General features: G+C 45.8%; 2 protein-coding genes across 2 annotated transcripts; both read right to left on the bottom strand.

The window, feature by feature from the left end:
- Positions 1-6,839: 6,839 nt before the first annotated feature.
- On the bottom strand, positions 6,840-10,686 carry LOC120021754 (FAST kinase domain-containing protein 5, mitochondrial). The gene is made up of 2 exons (XM_038965599.1): positions 10,578-10,686; positions 6,840-10,111 (listed from the first exon to the last, which is right to left on the bottom strand). The coding sequence occupies exon 2, from the start codon at positions 10,097-10,099 to the stop codon at positions 7,670-7,672; it is 2,430 nt and encodes an 809-aa protein (XP_038821527.1). The 5' UTR covers positions 10,100-10,111; positions 10,578-10,686; the 3' UTR covers positions 6,840-7,669.
- Positions 10,687-14,024: 3,338 nt separating this feature from the next.
- On the bottom strand, positions 14,025-19,549 carry LOC120021000 (leucine zipper putative tumor suppressor 3-like). Its single transcript, XM_038964664.1, has 7 exons — positions 18,926-19,549; positions 17,776-18,378; positions 16,763-16,891; positions 16,313-16,504; positions 15,687-15,917; positions 14,736-15,427; positions 14,025-14,615 (listed from the first exon to the last, which is right to left on the bottom strand). Exons 1-7 carry the CDS (start codon positions 19,547-19,549, stop codon positions 14,579-14,581), a joined length of 2,508 nt encoding a protein of 835 aa, XP_038820592.1. The 3' UTR covers positions 14,025-14,578.
- Positions 19,550-20,644: the final 1,095 nt, after the last annotated feature.

Here is a 20,644-nt window from a genome sequence, read left to right as displayed (position 1 = left end):
GCCAAAATTGTTGCAACCCCTATTACCAGCCTGTTCAACCTCTCTTTCGTATCGTCTGAGATCCCCAAAGATTGGAAAGCTGCCGCGGTCATCCCCCTCTTCAAAGGGGGAGACACTCTAGACCCAAACTGCTACAGACCTATATCTATTCTACCCTACCTTTCTAAGTTCTTCGAAAGCCAAGTTAACAAACAGATTACCGACCATTTCGATTCCCACCGTACCTTCTCCGCTATGCAATCTGGTTATGGGTGCACCTCAGCCACGCTCAAGGTCCTAAACGATATCATAACCGCCATCGATAAGAGACAATACTGTGCAGCTGTATTCATCGACCTGGCCAAGGCTATCGACTCTGACAATGACCACATTCTTATCGGCAGACTCAACAGCCTTGGTTTCTCAAATGACTGCCTCGCCTGGTTCACCAACTACTTCTCAGACAGAGTTCAGTGTGTCAAATCGGAGGGCCTGTTGTCCGGACCTCTGGCAGTCTCTATGGGGGTGCCACAGAGTTAAATTCTCGGGCCGACTCTTTTCTCTGTGTACATCAATGATGTCGCTCTTGCTGCTGGTGATTCTCTGATCCACCTCTACGCAGACAACACCATTCTGTATACACCACTCTGGCCCTTTTTTGGACACTGTGTTAACAAACCTCCAGATGAGCTTCAATGCCATACAACTGCTCTTAAATGCAAGTCAAACTAAATGCATGCTCTTCAACCAATCGCTGCCCACACCTGCCTGCCCGTCCAGGATCACTACTCTGGACGGTTCTGACTTAGAATATGTGGACAACTACAAATACCTAGGTGTCTGGTTAGACTGTAAACTCTCCTTCCAGACTCACATTAAGCATCTCCAATCCAAAATTAAATCTAGAATCAGCTTCCTATTTCGCAAACAAAGCATCCTTCACTCATGCTGCCAAACATACCCTCATAAAACTGACTATCCTACGGATCCTTGACTTCGGCGGTCATTTACAAAATAGCCTCCAACACTCTACTCAGCAAATTGGATGCCGTCTATCACAGTGCCATCCGTTTTGTCACCAAAGCCCCATATACTACCCACCACTGCAACCTGTATGCTCTCGTTGGCTGGCCCTCGCTTCATATTCGTCGTCAAACCCACTGGCTCCAGGTCATAAGTCTTTGCTAGGTAAAGTCCCGCCTTATCTCAGCTCACTGGTCACCAAAGCAGCACCCACCCGTAGCACGTGCTCCAGCAGGTATATTTCATTGGTCACCCCCAAAGCCAATTCCTCCTTCGGAAGCCTTTCCTTCCAGTTCTCTGCTGCCAATGACTGGAACGAACTGTAAAAATCACTGATGCTGGAGACTCATATCTCCCTCACTAGCTTTACGCACCAGCTGTCAGCACAGCTTACAGATCACTGCACCTGTAAATAGCCCATCCAACTACCTCATCCCCATACTGTTATTTTATTTATTTGGCTCCTTTGCACCCCAGTATCTCTACTTGCACACTCCTCTTCTGAACATTTATCACTCGTGTTTAATTCCTATATTGTAATTATTTAGCCACTATGGCCTATTCATTGCACACACTGTATATAGACTTTTTCTATTGTATTATTGACTCTGTTATTCCATGTGTAACTCTGTGTTGTTGTTTGTGTCACACTGCTTTGCTTTATATTGGCCAGGTCGCAGTTGTAAATGAGAACTTGTTCTCAACTGTCCTACCTAGTTAAATAAAGGTGAAAAAAAAAAATAGCACTGCCATATTGGAGAATGAAATTCTGTCCGTAATACACACATCTGTCACTTTTTTTCCTGAACATTCTCATGATTTTGTTCATAAACATCCCCACTTAATGTCAATACCTCAAAAATAAGCTACATACTATGTCAAATATTCACACGACGGACATATGACAGGGTGGGAGGTAGCCTAGCAGAAACAGTGTTGGGCCAGTAACCCGAAAGGTCACTGGTTCGAATACCCGAGCCAACAAGGTGAAAAATCTGTCAATGTGCCCTTGAGCAAGGGGGTGCCGTATTACTATGGCTGATCCTGTAATGCTTATACAAAGGTAGGACAGATATTTATTCAGTTCCAGTTTGTAGGTTGAAGCAACAATATTGGCAAAGATGTATTTTCAGTACTTGAATCCACGAGGAACAAACACAAGACATAGTGGATATGGCTATAGGGAGAAAAGAACATCACAACTTCCTCTCCAAGGACAGTTCTGACTCATGCTTCGTCTCCTTCTGAAAAGGAAGGGTATATGACGTGGAGGAGAGACACGGTGTAAGGCACACGGACACGGTGTAAGGCACGCAGACACGGGCAGGATAAAGGATAAGACACACATAAGAATCTCTTCAATCACAGAAAGCAAAGGAGACAAGTGCAAGACAAAAGCATGTTAAACAATTCACTAGTGACCACATTCCAAAGTGACAAATAACAGCTTTCGCAATGGCAAAATGTCACAATTTCTGTCACGTTGAGGCTATGCAATGCCAATTGAGAAACCCAACATGACAGGCCAAATTGGTGTGTAGAAATGTTCACCTTCCTCCATTCCTTCCAGTTATTGGGCATAGGGCCAGAGTTTTTCCTAACCAGGTCAGACCAATTAAGGTCTGGTTATGGAACAGGTGGTTCAGTGAACTACGGTCGCATGATGAGTAACCTTTCCTTGAGACCTGACAACTTGCTCTAGCCTCCAAAGCTAATGCCTAGGCTTTAGCTCGGCATGCTAACATAGTCTTGCATTGTACAGATGACCCCGGTTTAACCACAGTTGGTCAGTCAGGTCAGTGGGTCCGCTGGCTTACATAAACGTGGACAAAGGGCACGGACACTTTTATTGTGTTGGTGCATGCTGTTGAGTTACGAAGACACCTTCAAAGGGACATTGAAAAGCTTTGACCTTCATAGAACGAGTAAACATGATGGAGAACAGTTTGTTACCAAGTATCAAAAGACTCATTCAGAGATAATGATTGTGACCCTGCTCTCTATAAGAAACAGATGACATTGTGAGGTCTTGTCTTTTGAGAAAACAATGAAACACTGTCACACTCGAACGAACTCATTCAGAGAGAGACATAAGTAAAATGTACAGCGATGCGTTGAGACTTTTGTAAGATTTGGCACAACCTATTTTTTGACTGAATAGCCTCTTTTAAAAGGGCCATTAGTGTTTTGTAAATTAACACATGAAATGAAGAATACGGCTATGACAAATGTGAAAACCTTCACGTTGACGGTAATTGTTCATGCCATGCGTCATTTTTTTCTGATTTAAAACACTTTGTCAAAGAAAAGGATGTATAGTTGTTGACAGGTAGCGAATAGAAAATCTGCTATAAATAACACATGCTGTCCCTTTTTATACTTCCTGCCTCAAGAACACACCTGGATAAATAAAGGTGAATCAATTCTGGTCATGAAGTTGCCCCACACCTCTGATTATTGTTTAGTGTTCTTAAATTTTGTACGCTTGGCCTTCGATTACTCACCCACACGCAAACAAACTCACACACTAATAACTAAAATCTGGAGAACCAGGTGTATGAACAGTCAATCAAGAATACTTATATTTCCTGCATGTACAAAAGGGAACATGGGCTTTAGATTGAAGATCCTACTTTGAATTCCTGATTAACATTAATGAATGGTAATTTAAACCCTTCACATATGTGCTTCCACTCAATAACATGAAAACCTCATACTTTTTCTTAATTAAATGAAATACATGAATGCACGTGCATAGTGAAGCAGAAATACATAGCTGGGAGAAAAAAAAACTGCTGGATTTAGGGGTTGGCGTATTATAATAGAACATTTTAGGCCAAATCACATATGTGGTAGACATGAATCAGATATCTATACTGTATGGACAGATGGACTGGGGGCAAATTGCACAAAACGTACAGGTTATAAGCTGTTAAATATCGCAATATTTAAACCCATAAAATTGAGGGGGAAAAAGCCTAATGATAGGCTACAGTGCCTTTGGAAAGTTATCAGACCCTTTGACTTTTTACACATTGTTACGTTTCAGCCTTATTCTAAAATGGATTTTAAAATATCCTCAGCAATCTACACACAAAACCTGTTTTTGCTTTGTCATTAAGGGGTTTTCAGAAATGTTTGCAAATATATACAAACAAAAAAGTATTCAGACCCTTTGCTATGAGACTCGAAATTGAGCTCAGGTGCAGCCTGTTTCCATTGATCATCCTTGAGATGTTTCTACAACTTGATTGGAGTCCACCTGTGCTAAATTCAATTGATTGGACATGATTTGGAAAGGCACACACCTGTCTATATAAGGTCCCACAGTTGACAGTGCATGTCAGAGAAAAACCAAGCAATGAGGTTTAAGGAATTATCCGTAGAGCTCCGAGACAGGATTGTGTCGAGGCACAGATCTGGGGAAGGGTACCAAAAAATGTCTGCAGCATAGAAGGTCCCCAAGAACAAAGTGTCATCCATCATTCTTAAATGGAAGAAGTTTGGAACCACCAACTCTTCCTAGAGCTGGCCACCCAGGCCAAACTGAGCAATTTGGGGAGAAGGGCCTTGGTCAGGGAGGTGACCAAGAATCTGACAGAGCTCCTCTGTGGAGATGGGAGAACCTTCCAGGACAACCATCTCTGCAGCACTCCACAAATCAGGCCTTTATGGTAGAGTGGACAGACGGAAGCCACTCTTCCGTAAAATAAACAACAGCCCGCTTGGAGTTTGCCAAAAGGCACCTAAAAAGGACTCTGACCATGAGAAAAAGTAATCTCTAGTCTCATGAAATCAAGATTGAACTCTTGGCCTGAATGCAAAGTGTCACGTCTAGAGGAAACCTGGCACCATCCCTACGGCGAAGCATGGTGGTGACAGCACCATGCTGTGGGGTTGTTTTTCAGCGGCAGTGACTGGGAGACTAGTCAGAATCGAGGCAAAGATGAACGGAGCAAAGTACAGAGAGATCCTTGATGAACCTGCTCCAGAGTGCGCTAAACTTCAGACTGGGGCGAAGGTTCACCTTCCAACAGGACAGCGACCCGAAGCACACAGCCAAGACAACGCAGGGGTGGCTTCGGGGCAAGTCTTTGAATGTCCTTGAGTGTCCCAGCCAGAAACCAGACTTGAACCCAAACAAACATCTCTGGAGTAGAGGTCGACCGATTATGATTTTTCAACGCCGATACCGATACCGATTATTGGAGGGCAAAAAACCCGATACCGATTAATCGGCCGATTTATATTTAAAAAAAAAAAAAAAGTTTTATATATATATATCATACACACACACACATTTTTGTAATAATGACAATTGCAACAATACTGAATGAACAATGAACACTTTTATTTTAACTTAATATAATACATAAATACACACACAGCTCTGAAGTGACAATGATACTGAAGAGTCTGCTTAGGAGACAAATACTCTCAACTGTTTGAATAAAAATAGAGTTTAAGTTACCTGTGATGAATGTTGAAAACAAAAACTGTCATTTCTATATGCAGGAAATCCTATTTTAATAATGGGCATGGTAAGAATTGACGACCAAAGTGCGAGTCATAATTCCCATGACATCTTCAACCAAAATCTGAAAAGCGGTTCCTTCATTTATTCCATAGGATATTTTTAGATTCACTTAAAATAAGGTCTGTGTTTCGTGTAGGCTTACACCACCTTGCCAATTTTATAACTGTGTAGATATCCATAGGACAAGGTAACTCTGATCAATATTGGCTAAATATAAGCGAAGATCATTTTTTTTGTAGAGTGGATTTATGAAAATGTTGACAAACGTTACCTTATCCTAGTGAGATTTACACGGGTATCAAAATGTCGAGGTGGTTTAAGCCTGCACGAAACACAGACCTTATTTGAAGTAGATCAAGACCTTCTCTATGGAAGACATGAACGGTAAAATAACGAAGGAACCCCTTTCAAGTTCAGCCGCAAGTTATTACAGGAATTATAACGCGTCGACTATTTCTCTCTAAACCATATACCTTTGACTAATCCGGAAACTATCACCTCGAAAACAAAACGTTTATTCCGTTCCGTATTTTATCTAACGGGTGGCATCCATGAGTCTAAATATTCCTGTTACATTGCACAACCTTCAATGTTATGTCATAATTACGTAAAATTCAGGCAAATTAGTTCGCAAAGAGCCAGGCGGCCCAAACTGTTGCATATACCCTGACTCTGCGTGCAATGAACGCAAGAGAAATGACAATTTCACCTGGTTAATATTGCCTGCTAACCTGGATTTCTTTTAGCTAAATATGCAGGTTTAAAAATATATACTTGTGTATTGATTTTAAGAAAGGCATTGATGTTTATGGTTAAGTACACATTGGAGCAATGACAGTCATTGATTGATTGTTTTTATAAGATAAGTTTAATGCTAGCTAGCAATTTACCTTAGCTTACTGCATTCGCAGCACAGGCAGGCTCCTCGTGGAGTGCAATGTAATCAGTGTTAGAGCATTGGAATAGTTAACTGTAAGGTTGCAAGGATTGGATCCCCCGAGCTGACAAGGTTAAAAATCTGTCGTTCTGCCCCTAAACGAGGCAGAACATTCCTAGGCCGTCATTGAAAATAAGAATGTGTTCTTAAGTGACTTGCCTAGTTAAATAAAGATTAAATAAAGGTGTAATTTTTTTTTTTTGATTGTTATGAAAACTTGAAATCGGCCATTCCGATTAATCGGTCGACCTCTACTCTGGAGAGTCCTGAAAATAGATGTGCAGCAACGCTCCCCATCCAACCTGACAGAGCTTGAGAGGATCTGCAGAGAAGAATGGGAGAAACTCCCCAAATACAGGTGTGCCAAGCTTGCAGTGTCATACCCAAGAAGACTTGATGCTGTAATCGCTGCCAAAGGTGCTTCAACAAAGTACTGAGTATAGGGTCTAAATGCTTCTGTAAATGTAATGTCTTTGGGCTATTGTTTGTAGATTGATGAGGGGGGAAAAACAATTTAATCAATTTTAGAATAAAGCTGTAACGTAACAAAATGTGAAAAAAGTCAAGGGGTCTGAATACTTTTCGAAGGAACTGTATATCGCCTACCACCCCGAGTTATGACACAGAAGATACTAAAAGGAGTTCTCTGAAGCGGTTTTTAATGGACCATTAAAACATTTAATGGAATACTGCAAACATGTCAACAGTGAGGAAGTGATATGTACTGTACATTCAAAGTATTCATACATTATGGTCGCTTAATAGATCCTCTTTTACCATTTAGCTTAGGCCTAGCAACAAAAAATGTCCATCCCACACATGAAGAACATGCAGAAGTCATGTTTGGCTGCCGTTCAAAATCTTGCAGTCATAACATTTATTTTTGACACCTCTCACACTGATCAGGGGTGGCAGGCAACCTAGTGGTTAGAGTGTTTGGCCAGTAACCGAAAGGTTGCTGGATCGAATCCCTGAGCTGACAAGGTAAAAATCTGACACATTATATTCAACAGCCTCTCAACAAGGATTGCCCATAAGCTTACAAAAAAAAAAACACTGTCCTGGTAAGCCTTGGGCCTGGTTTCATTTCGGGTTCCTAGCCTCTACCACTTCAGTGTTCAGAGATCTAAAAGCACTGGATAGGTGTTAGCTAAAATGTTAATCTCCACCTAGCCCTTCAACATGTGAACACGTCAGTCAAGGGTGCCGTAAACCTTGCAGTGCATATAGGCCAGTTTCTCAGCATGGGTTCGCCTCAGCAGAGGGAACCACTCACGGTGAGGCAGCTCCACCACTTGGTATCCAGTCAGCTTCAGCTGCCTCCTTTTCATGGCGTGCAGCCCCAGCAGCTGTGGAGAGCGGTAGCAGTAGTGGTTCCTGTTCGTCACCTGAATGGCCAGTCTGATGGGGGCTATGGAGGCTTTGTGGGAGTCCCTGGGGAGTGGGTCTGGGTTGTTACGTTTGATCAGAGCCCCCACAAGCCCGTCCGTCAGGTCGACTCCCACACTGAACAGCCCCCCTCCCTCATCCGGCTCTGTCCTTCGGAGGGGCAGCTGAGAAGCTTGGGTTGGGGGAAGGGGGGTCTTTCTGCCATTGGTAAGTTGAGTCAAAAGGTCCTTGGTGAGAGTGACTCCTGTGTTGATCTTCTCCCAGCCCTGAGTAGAAGAGCCAGAAAAAGTGCTCCAATCCTGGGAGGAAATGGGGTATGTCTGCGCTGAGGTCACAGGTAGCGGCTGTCCGACAGGGTTCAAATGCACCTCCAGGTCGATGGAGCGGGTGTGAGGCAGGATCATTCGTTTGCTCACAAACTCCTCTCCACCCAGAAGGTCCCGTAACACGGCCTCTGCCTCCAGGACCTCAACCTTCTGACACACGTCCTTCTGGGCAAAGCGCCACAGAATCTCCGTTGTCTCCTCCCGCAGCTCTCTACTCAGCCGCGGGCCAGTCCAGTGAGGCAGCTCCAACGCCACCGTCCCATCCAGAGTGAACAAGTCTTTCTTCAGATCCTGCTGTTTGGACCTGGTGGCTAGGCTAACAAACTCGGGGCTCAAAGCTAACGCCACAAGGTCCTCAGGGAGCTGACAGATGAAAGCCAGGCCGAGGAGCCCTGTTAGGAGGTGCTCAGGATAGCGCTGGAACTCAGCCTCTCTCTGCCGGAGGGCCTCAATGAGGCTGGGGTAGAAGTTAGGGCACTGGCTGGGCAGGACACCTAGGGTCCCAAAGGCCCATATCAGCTTGCCTGAGTCTTTGCTCCGACAGTGTGGCGCTAACGACGGCAGGCGCTCAGCAACAGCCAGGAGGATGCGTTCGTTGCGGTAATGCAGGGACGAGCAGGCCAGTGCCACATGCATCAGCCCCTGGACGCCCATGCTGGGGGCGCGGCGAGGCACCTCATGCGCCATGACCTCAAGCCAAGCCCGATGGTCCAGGTAGCTAAAACGCAGCAGCTTCATCACGTTCACCATGGCAAAGTCACTCATCTCATACACAACCGAGTGGGCTCTGTCCACCAGCCGGTTCACCGCTCCTTCCGAAAGAGCTGTCTGGGACTTGAACAGGCCCAGGCACACAGCACCTACCTCCTCTGCCTCCAGCTGGTCCAGGTGACGCATCAGTATCTGCTCTAAGGGGTGAACTAGCTCTTTGGGGCAGTGCCTGCCCTCCCCCATCACATACAGAAGTTGGACTATCTCAGGGACACCTACCTGGCCTAAGTGCAGGCTGGCGCAGTCATACAGGCACTGCAGGTACTGAGGCACAGACCTCCCCAGGCAGCGCCACAGGTCTGCGGCCAACAGCAGCTGGTGGAGGCCCATCTCCCCGGCCCTGCGGCCCAGCTCAGCCTCATACAGCCCCAGCATGCTGTGAGTGGGGGGCAGGCCCAGCCAAACAAAAGACCTCAGCACCTTCAGTAGCTGGGAGTGGCTGAAGTGACTCAGGTTTTCCACTGAGTAGCGGAGCAGCATGATGAAACGCGTGTCACCCCTCACTAAAGGTGTCTGGTCAGGGTGCAGGTGGCTAAGCTTGGTGAGGAAACCGGTTACGTCCACAGGGTCCATGCTGCCCTTCAGGACGGTCACTTTGTGCAGCAGGAAAAAGGCCTGCTTGGAATGGACTGGGGCAGGCCGCTGGGACAGGTCAAGGGTCATGGCTGAGTACTCTGGGCGGCATGTCTGGAAGGCACGGGGGTCGCCTTTGACGTCTGGGGTTAGGGGTTCTGTGCGGTAGGTGGGTGCCCTTTCTGCCTTAGCCCCAGTGCCTCTGTTGAAGGCCAGGTCCAGCAGAGTGTTCTTGGTGCTGGATAGGCGGCGTGAGGAGCTGACACTGTAGCGGTTACTCTGCTGCCTGAAGGCAGAGGTGACGGTGGACTGACACTGCTCCTCCATCTCCAACCTGCTCAGGGAGGCTTCAGGGTCATGCTGGGGCCGATAGTAAGAGGAGGGGTTGTACTGTAACCTGTAGCCCCCGGGAAGTACCACTTCCCTCCTGTCCTCCTCATCGAGTCCCTCCGTTTCAGGTTCTCCATAAGCGTTGTGCAGATGCCGAGCCCTGAGGAACTGCCTGTGGAGGGCTAGGGAGAGATGGCGTAGCCTAGCCACATGGCATAATGATCCCGCAGACATCCACCTCAGAAGCTGAAAGGCAGAGAATATGCAGGAATGATTAGGTTGTTGGTTTAACTATATATATATATTGTTCCTAAAATGTAAATGTGCATGCTGCCTCAATTCTATAGATGACATTTCTACTTCATCCACATTAACTAACAGAACAGCCTACACGAGGGCCATGTGGAATCTTGTTCAGGATATAGCTAGCTAGCTGGGTTTACTATAGCTAACTAACGTTAGGATATTATTAGACACAATTGATAACGCAGGGTAAGCTATAACATTGGTGGCAAAGAAGAACATAGCACAGTAGACTGGCGAGCTCTCCCCTGAAGTTCTCAGTACCTAATGTTAGCTAACCAGGTAGCCACTTTGGAATCAGTTGTTAGCTAACGTTAGCTAAGAATGCTAAATTGCATTAGCTAGCTAATTTATTCCACAATACTAGCCAGTTGCAGTTTGCCATATATACAAAACAAGGCAAACTCACCGATAATAGCAATATCTTACACAAGGAAAAATATATATAATTTTTTATGACATTTCAGAAACATCCTTGTCTGTAATGTCCCTGATGAGCTCTGACCTACGGCGATGTGCAGGTACAAACATAGTAGCGTCAGCGAAAGCGAACTCTTTGTCGAAGTAGCTGTGCACTAGACCGCTCTCCTAGTATATATTAAATGAATGCTGCAGATGTGGAAAGCAAGGTTTTCCTACTTATGCAGTTGCTCAAATGAATGTGAAATCATGCAATCAATCAATAATTTACATGATACTATCCTAATACTGAAATTGGCCGTAATTGGCCAACTGTATCCAATTATCCTAACTTGACAACGATTGGCCAACTGTATTTCTAATAAGAGATTAGAACTACTTCAACATGTTTAAAATTGAAAGTCAGATATTGAGTATTGAGCTTTATTCACAGTGAGCATGTGTGAACACCCTGTGGGCAAAAAAAGGAGTAATTCAAGATTATTTAATCACATCTTTAATCATTAAATTCATATTTGCTAAGATATGTTTTCTTCAAGCCATTTTTCAGTAACACAAAATAAATACAAAAAGAAACTTGATAGCATTTTGTCTTTTAAGACATTACAAGAGTTGAAACACAAAAAAAAATGAACATATTGGTTTTTGAACAATCGCTTTAGTTGTACTGTACCATGTAGTAGATCAAAATTAAAAAGATTTCATATATGTATATATTTATATATTTATATTGATATAGTTTAAAAAATAAAAGCGGAAATGTCTGTCTCGTTAATTCATAATAATCCTCTTAAATTATTCACACGTAATAAGCTTGATATATTTGAATATATATGTACACATAATAAATAACAATAATATTTACATCCAAGTACACTGCCTTTCTGTTTCTACTAAGAACACAGCAGGACACAACAAAAGTACATAGCAGCAAATGTTGCCCCAAAACTGAGGGTGTGGGCCCTCCATCCCTCGCTCTACCTCTTTCTTTTCCTCTCTTTAACATTCATTCTTTTTTTAAGTCCTCACTTCTTTCACCCCTGACTTCAAAGTTATTCTCTAAATTGCCCAGACCCATGAAAAAATATATGTCAACATATACTGTACACACTAATGTTTAGAATAGTTTAATATATTGTAAAATGTCCCATATAGCCAAATATATTCTAGAGATCTATAAAGGTAGTATATATTGACATATACATTGTTTTTTCAAATAAGGGTGGGACCTGTTCAAACAAGTACACCACACAAGTACACTCCATTATCTCAAAGAATCATTCCAAAAATGCATTACTCTTCCTATAAAGTCTGAATCTTACAGTTAGTATCTAACAGTTAGTATCTAACACCATCAAGTCTGCTGGCTCAGCTTCCACCTGCTGCTAGTGATCTTAAATATACACTTTGCGCAGATAAGCAGCTTCATTGACCAACCTTTATGTTTAAGTAATCATTAATTAATCACTAACACACCCCTTTTTGTCACTTTAAGAAATATCAATGGAGACCAAAAGCATCTAGAACGTCAACAAATTACAAGCTGCTTTTAGCTGTCGCCTACGTAGTTTCGAAACGAAGTAAAATGCTAAGAGGTTTGCAGCTGATTCGTCATCCTGGGATTGATTGAGCCATTTTGTGTCAGTTGTTGTCGCCACAAGGTGGCTGTCCTCAGTCACTGCAGCTACTGATAGCACAGAGGAATCTACATGTGCGGCATCACTGGAGATGGAGGAAACAAAGCCTTCTACACCCAGCAAATACAATGTGCTGTCAATCATTCACAGCTGCTGACCCATCAAAGCTTTGGAGATCCCTGATTGGTTTATACAACTGATCCTGTCATGCAATCCCGGCCCTTAGCGTTCCGAAGCCTCATTTTCCCATCTCAACCAAGCACATTATTAAACGCCCCCCCCCCCCCCCCCCCCCCCTTAACACAATGCAACACACTCCTGAAAAACACATCTCACATCCCTTAAAACAGCTTCTGTATCTTAACCTTTTGGTTTGTTTCCTTAGTGATTTGGTGTGTTCTTATAGCACCAATAAAGCCACAGGGTGAGGCTGTATGGATGGATCTCCCCCTGTTTACCTGAATCATATCTTGTTCCTAATGTTAACCATGTGAATTAAACAGAAGAACTGGCCCTGGCCAAGTTGTTAAGGGCATACAGTAACCACACATGCCCAACAGTCATGCCGCAAATCTGACACTTACACCAGTAGTATTCAATGTTGTTCTTCAAGACCCTTTATGTACAGAGGTTGATAAAGCGGTGTTTTACGCCATACAACACTCCTTCCGTGGCCTCCAACTGCTCTTAAATGCTAGTAAAACGAAATGCATGCTCTTCAACCGATCGCTACCCGCCCGCCCGACTAGCATCACTTCTACAAATACCTAGGTGTCTGGCTAGACTGTAAACTCTCCTTCCAGACTCACATTAAGCATCTCCAATCCAAAGTTACATCTGGAATCAGCTTCCTATTTCGCAACAAAGCCTCCTTCACTCATGCTGCCAAACATACCCTCATAAAACTGACTATCCTACGGATCCTTGACTTCGGCGATGTCATTTACAAAATAGCCTCCAACACTCTACTCAGCAAATTGGATGCAGTCTATCACAGTGCCATCCGTTTTGTCACCAAAGCCCCATATACTACCCACCACTGCGACCTGTATGCTCTCGTTGGCTGGTCCTCGCTACATATTCGTCGCCAAACCCACTGGCTCCAGGTCATCTATAAGTCTTTGCTAGGTAAAGCTCCGCCTTATCTCAGCAACACCCACCCGTAGCATGCGCTCCAGCAGATATATTTCACTGGTCATCCCCAAAGCCAACACCCCCTTTGGCCGCCTTTCGTTCCAGTTCTCTGCTGCCAATGCCTGGAACGAATTGCAAAAATCACTGAAGTTGGAGACATATCTCCCTCACTAACTTTAAGCGTCAGCTGTCAGAGCAGCTTACCGATCGCTGCAGCTGTATACAGCCCATCTGTAAATAGCCCATCCAACCAACTACCTACCTCATCCCCATATGTTTTTCTGCTCTTCTGCATACCAGTATTTCTACTTGCACATCCTCATATACACATATATCACTCCAGTGTAAATTGCTAAATTGTAATTACTTCCCCACTATTGGCCTATTTATTGCCTTACCTCCTTACTTAATTTTGCACGTAGTGTATACATATTTTTCTATTGTGTTATTGACTGTACGTTTGTTTATTCCATGTGTAACTCGGTGTTGTTTTTGTCGCACTGCTTTGCTTTATCTTGGCCAGGAACTTGTTCTCAACTGGCCTACCTGGTTAAATAAAGGTGAAATTAATTATTTAAAAAAAAAAAGTCAAACTCTATATCATACATTCTCGGTCTTTACACTGTCAGTTATTGTGACAATTTAAAAATAGGCCCAGACAGAATCTGCAGGGTAGTTTCTTTATCCCTACTTTTACAGTATTTGACAGCTGTAGTAGTACATGTTTAGTAGTAGTATTTGGCTTGATTTAAATTTAAAATTTCACATCATTTCTAGAGACTGCCTTGAGGAGAATCTTTCTCCCACAGACTGTCTTCATTTTATAATATATTAATTTCATGCTAATGACAATGCAACAATAGCTTTTCCAATAGTGTGTTACTCTTGACCCCAATATTCACCCCAACCTAAATGTTCAGTGGATTGCCGATCAATAGAAGTAAAACCTGCATACAGGGTGGCTTGAAGAGCGTCTTTGAATACCAGTGTAAACTGTTCTTTTCCTCCCCCTTTCCCAGTGGTCCTCCATGCCTCTCTCTGCCATCCATAGTGCAGTGCGTCCTAGGACCGCCCCGGTGTAGCAGTGAGTATAACTATTTAGGACTACAAAATGAATGCTATTGATATGTGATACTGTTTAATTATTGTAAGTGTGTATAAGCTGAATTGAACTGATCTGTAGTGTTCAGGAGGACTATGGATCTAGAGCACATAGAATCTAGATCTCTGTGGATTCTATCCTCTCCAGACGGGTGAGTACCGGCCAGGGAGGGGCCAGCTGGTGGAGGGCGGGAGGGAGCTTCTTGTCCTCAGCAAGGGGAGGTGGGGAGAGAGAGAGGGAGGGTAGGGGAGTGACGGGGGCAGGCAGGGGGATGGGGGACAGTGGGGGTGGTGAGGTGGGCGAGGGGGTGGTGTTGGTGGAGGTGAGCTTGGAGCCCAGCTGGCCCACGCGGAGCTCCAGGGCCTGGTTCTTCTGCAGGGTCTCCACATAGCTGAGCTGCAGCTGGGCCTGGTACTTGAGCACATGCTCCTTCTCGTCCATCCACACATGGCGCTCCTTCTTGAAGGTGAGTGCCTGTCGCTCACGCTGCTGTCGCTCCAGACGCAGCTCGCCTTGGAGGTGCTCCAGCTGCCGGCGCAGGTCCCCTGCCTCCTCCCACTGCTGGTGGGCCTCCTGGCGCTGCTGGTGGATTTCCTGCCGCAGTTGGGCCTCTTGACGCTGATGAGCTTCCTGACGCAAGTGAGCCTCCTGACGCTGGTGGGCTTCCTGACGCATGTGAGCCTCCTGGCGATGGTGGGCATCCTGGCACTGAACCTCATCGCTCTGCAAACTCAGTATGGCATCTGGGGGGGGTACGGGAGGTGGAGGCAGGGCCGGGTAGGAGAAGGCGGAGCCTTCAGGTGGGCTGTGTGGCGAGGGAAGCCCCACTCTGGTCCTGGATGCTTCCCTGCTCCCTCCACCACTAGCCTCGACAGCCCTATCCCTCACACTGAGCTCACCCAGGGCCCGCTTCAGCCCTACCACCTCAGCCTCAAACATTCCCAGCTTGTCCCTCAGCTGAGAGACCTGGAGAGACACAGGGAGGAGAGGCCGGAGAGTCAATCAGGAGTTAAAGAGAGGAAGTGGGGGTTAATTTACTTAATGCGTGTCGTGTGAGAGAGAGTATTGTTTGTGTCTTTCAAAGTGTATTTGAATGCCTGTATCTGTACTGTATGCATGCGAGTGACTCAAGAGCTCAAAACGTGTGGTGCACAGACCAGAACAACCCTTCAAGTTGTAGTTAGTGTTTCAGGTCCGTCTCTGACTCTCCAGACCTCAACCCTACCTCGGTCAGCGTCTTCTGCAGCTCCCCCTCGCAGCGCTCCAGCTCCAGGCTCTTGGTGCTGTAGGAGTCCTTGAGGCCCAACATGGCCTCTTCCCAGTCCCTCAACTGGGCGTTGGCCTCCTTCAGCTGGCCCCGCAGGGCCACCATCTCCCCCGCCCGCTGGGTCACCTCCGCCTGGCTCTCCCTCAGCTGCTGCTTCAGCAGGGAGATCTCCCCTGCCTTCTGACACACCTGACAGGGAGGGGGAGGAGGGGGATGAAAGATATGGACATGGTTGAAATAGAGATCAACAAGCACCCATGTAAAGGGCATGAGTCTGTGTAATGGATGTGCACTTACAGTATAGGACAGCTACTGCTGCATTGTGTGCTAATGATCAAAAAGCATTTGCACAGAACAAATAGGACACATCTGACCATTGGTTTAGACAGTATTGCCCTTTTGTCATTTTTAGCATGGACATCTAGTATTTATTCTCAGTACTCCTTTTCGCATTCTCACTCTCACTTGTCATGCCCCCTAAAGTTTACCTTCCTCCCAGTTAACTTGTAAACCTCACTCATCTCTCTAGTATCCCACACCCAGCCATACACACCACCCTCTTAACCCCGGGTTCCCTCTCTCACCTCCCATTTGGTCTCCTCCAGGCGTGGCAGGATGTCAGCCTGTTCCTTCCTGTAGTCCAGGCACTTCCTCTCCAGCTCCTCTCTCTGGGCCAGCAGCGCAGCCATCTCCTCGTGCAGGCGTCGCTTGTCCTGCGACAGACGGCTGATCTGGGCCTGCAAGGCACTCTGGGAGCGCTGGGCGCGACGCGTCACCTGGGTAGAAATACATTTGGTAGAATGGAGATTCCCGATCCAAATCAACATTCGACAATGAGTATACTGGAGGCGGCCATATTGAGTGTACTATTGAAATAAGGTAAGTGGGATATTTTATGCACAGAGTTTTACTAAACTACTCCTTAACGCTCATTCTTTGCCTTTCTCAGTGTTTGCCATGCAGCCATGGCAAATGCTATTGTGCTATTGGGTATAGCCTACGACCCCACAATCTATGAAATAAGGAGCCATTACCTGCTGCAGGCGTGAGGCATAATTCTGCCGCAGCTCGTCCATCTGGCGCTCCCATACGCGCTGCTTCTCCTCAAACACCTGGACGATGGCCGCCTCACTCTGGTCCAGGTTACGGCGCATGTGGAGCACCTGGGAGAGGAAGAAAGGAAGTAACTCATCTGTAATTCACATGTAGCTGCAGGAGGTGATGGGGAATTCACAAAATGGCTGCCATCCATCATCGAGGTTACTGCCCCACTAGTCTTTCATATTTCTTTGTACTTCTCATTTGCAATGTCAACGGATGCTGAATATTAATTGATTGATTTTTAGGTGTTCCACTATGTCTCCTTGCATTGTATTGTATGTGTGTAACACATCTCATTCACCATCTACCACCAAGGTGTACCATCCCACTATCACAGATCGCTACCTCCAAGCCCTCAGTACTTGAATAACTTGCACTACTATTTCAGACCAAAAACCTAATGTGTCTTACCTGCTTGACCGTCAGCTAATAAAAATACGGTTGTCCGCTCGGCGAGTTTAGGGCACACCTACCTGACCAGTTTATCAACTCACCCAACCAGTTTCCCAGCGGTTTTAGTTTCAAGTTTTATTTGTCACATGCACAAGTACTGTGAAATGCTTAACTTTCAAGCCCTTCCCAAAAGTGCAGTATTCAATATCAAAATAGTATAACAGATAAATAATAAAATAATAAAACAGGAACGTATAAGCTATGTACGGGTTATTCTTAAACCATAGACAGTATTAGGTCAACAGTAAGATCACTAGTACAGTTACCTATGCCCTCTATGGGTCATGCAAACTCCTCAAATTTCAAATAACAATTTCTTGTGATTATATAAAATAACTCTATTCACTGTCCTATAGTTGTGATAATTTGCACTACTGGCACTATTTGTTTGTTGCTTTCTTCTACAATATAATCTATTAAATCTCCTCCTGCACCCCCCAGTAGTATCCATTCTTTCTTCTCCCTTTTCCTCTCTCCCTCTGTCTCTACTCACCTCTTGCTCTCTCTCCCATAGCCGATCCTCCAGGTCCTGGATGACGCCATCGGAGGAGGGCGAGGGGCGGAGGGACGGGGGGGCGTCACTCAGATGGCTGAGCCTCTGATAGGACGAGGAGCTCTTCCCAGAGGAGGAGCGACCACTATCCGAGGTGCTCAGTCCGTTCTGGTATCCACTATTACCGCTAACGCCACCAGACTTGTCCAACTTCTCCAGGGCCCCCGTGGTCCCCAGGCGGTTTATGTGGCTGGTGGAGGCGCTCAGGGGCCCAAGGACAGGCGGGGGCCCGTAGCCCGAGCTGGAGCCAGCGTAGGTGGGCAGGCTGGTTAGAGAGTTCCTCCCTGAGTCGGAGAGGCTCCCCTGACCTCCACCCCTGCTGCCACCACCTCCCCCACCTCTGGTACCTCCACCCCGGCTGCCAGAGCTGTCTGTGTCTCTGAGGGGTCCTGGTACACTGGGACCCCCACCACCTCCAGCCCCTCCTCCAGCGCTGCGGCCCTCTCCTCCGGTCTGGGGGGGGCACACCAGATTCTGCATGGAATGAAAGCTCTTGGGCACTACAGGCTTGAAGGCAGAGGGGCGGACCAATCCATCGTTGCTCTGGATGGGGGAGGATGGAAAATGGCATTGGTGGTGAAATATAAAGCTAGGATTGTATAACATACATTATCTGACAATTAGGTTGACAGAGATTATGAATATGCTGCTATATGTGTAATTAATTAAGCAGCAAGCATACTGACGCTAAATGTGAATTTCAAATGGGGATTAAGAGCATTTACTGCGGTTTTTTAATGTACCGGTACACAAATTATATGCAGATATACAAAAAACAAATGTCCAGTATGAGAGACCTTTTCAGAAAACTAACAAAGAACAGTAACAGCTAAGTAAAGGCTAATGCTATTAGAATGCATGGAGGAGTTGACGGGAGAGGAGAAATAACTCAGGCAGCTAGGTAACAAAGTACATTATATCAATTTATGACAGCTTTTTATTGCCTGCATCCTAACTCATGTATACACATTCCTGTACAAATACATAAACACACACTTTCAACATGCACCCTCATACTCAACTTACAGCCTGTATTTGGACACACAGAGAAAGAGAAAGAGAAAGAGAGAGAGAGAGGACTCACCTGAACCTTCTCCAGCTTCCCAGAGATGGGGAGGATGTTGGGGGGGTTGTTATGGTTATCCAGTTTGGCTGCGCTGGCCCCCGCCTCCTTGTACTGAGCTAGTTGTTGGCTACTGTTTCGATCATTGTTCAGTGAGACCTCGTTGTTCCCGCAAATGTCCAAACTCACTGCCCCTCTCGGCACTTCTCGCCCCCCATCACGCCCATCCCTCTGGTCCCGCCCATCACGCCGCCCGCCTCCATTCAAAAACACTGCATTGGACACCTGCCTTTCACTGTTACCCACCGCTGCCGCTGCTCGGTTCCCATTGGAAACGCCCCTATTGCCATTGGAGACTTGTCTGTTTCCATTGTTATGGGCGGGGGGCCTCTCTCGCTCTGCTCTCTCGCAGAGCGGCGGAGGACGCTCGCTGCCGTAGTAAGAAGAAGAGTGCTCCACCGTGGCAAAGCTTCGTTCGTCAGCCGTAGTCCCCTTAGCATGGGTCAGGGGCGGAGGTTGCTGAGAGGACCTCTCGATGCTGTAACTCCTATCTTCCAAGCCCCTGCCCCTGTGGGTGGAACTGGAGGGGGGTGGTGGGGGGGCACGAGGCAGGCTGTTCTGCTGGGTGGTGCGGGTGCCCACGCTCCGCATGGCGATCTCCTGCTGCTATTGCTGCTGGCCAGAGGTGGTGGTCGAGGAGAATACCCCGCTGGCCACAATTCCCATGCCCTGGGGGCGCCCCCCCTCACTCATCCCCCCGCGCTCCATACGTGCCATGATGGAGGGCAGGGACGCAGCACCAGCCGACACACACTGCAGGACACACAGAGACATCGAGAGGAGAGGGAGAAGGTAAAGAGACACACAAACTGTAAGTACACACACACACACACGTGCTCACACACAAACACACACTATACGTAACAGAAGGAGGAGGATGAAGAAGTCCTCCAAATGCGATATCTGAGACCATCAGTGCTCGACTTGGGCAGGAGCTGAGTACCGGCACCTCAAATGTTCTACTGCTTGAGCTCCTGTTCCTCTTATAGAATATTAGCTCAAAAGTATTGTGGAGCTCTTGCACTTAAAATGTAAACAGTAAATGTAAACAGTACGGCACCAAATGAGTACCGGCACCTACAGTGCCTTCAGAAAGTATTCATACTCCTCGACTTATTCCACATTTTGTTGTGTTACAGCCTGAATTCAAAATTGATAAAAATAGTTAATTTATTCTCACCCATCTACACACAATACCCCACAATGACAAAGTGAAAAAAAATTGCTTATAATTATAATTCTTTTTTATTTTTTTACATTTATTTAAATTGACATACAGAAATATCTAATTTCAGAAGTAGTCACACCCCTTTCTTGGACATTACATGTTAGAATCACCTTTGGCAGAGCTTTGCACACCTGGATTGTACAGTATTTGCCCATTATTATTTTCAGAATTCTTCAAGCTCTGTCAAATTGGTTGTTGATCATTGCTAGACAATCATTTTCAAGTCTTGCAATAGATATTCAAGCAGATTTAAGTCAAAACTGTAACTCGGCCACCCAGGAACATTCACTGTCTTCTTGATAAGCAACTCCAGTGTGTCCTTCTGCCTTCTGTTTTAGGTTATTGTGCTGCTGAAAGGTGAATACATCTCCCAGTGTCTGGTGGAAAGCAGACTGAAACAGGATTTTCTCTAGGATTTTGCCTGTGCTTAGCTCCAATGCGTTTCTTTTTTTATCCTG

This window comes from Salvelinus namaycush, chromosome 26 (genome assembly GCF_016432855.1).
Source record: "Salvelinus namaycush isolate Seneca chromosome 26, SaNama_1.0, whole genome shotgun sequence".
Taxonomy (NCBI): domain Eukaryota; kingdom Metazoa; phylum Chordata; class Actinopteri; order Salmoniformes; family Salmonidae; genus Salvelinus; species Salvelinus namaycush.
This window is presented reverse-complemented; position numbering and strand designations above follow the sequence as displayed.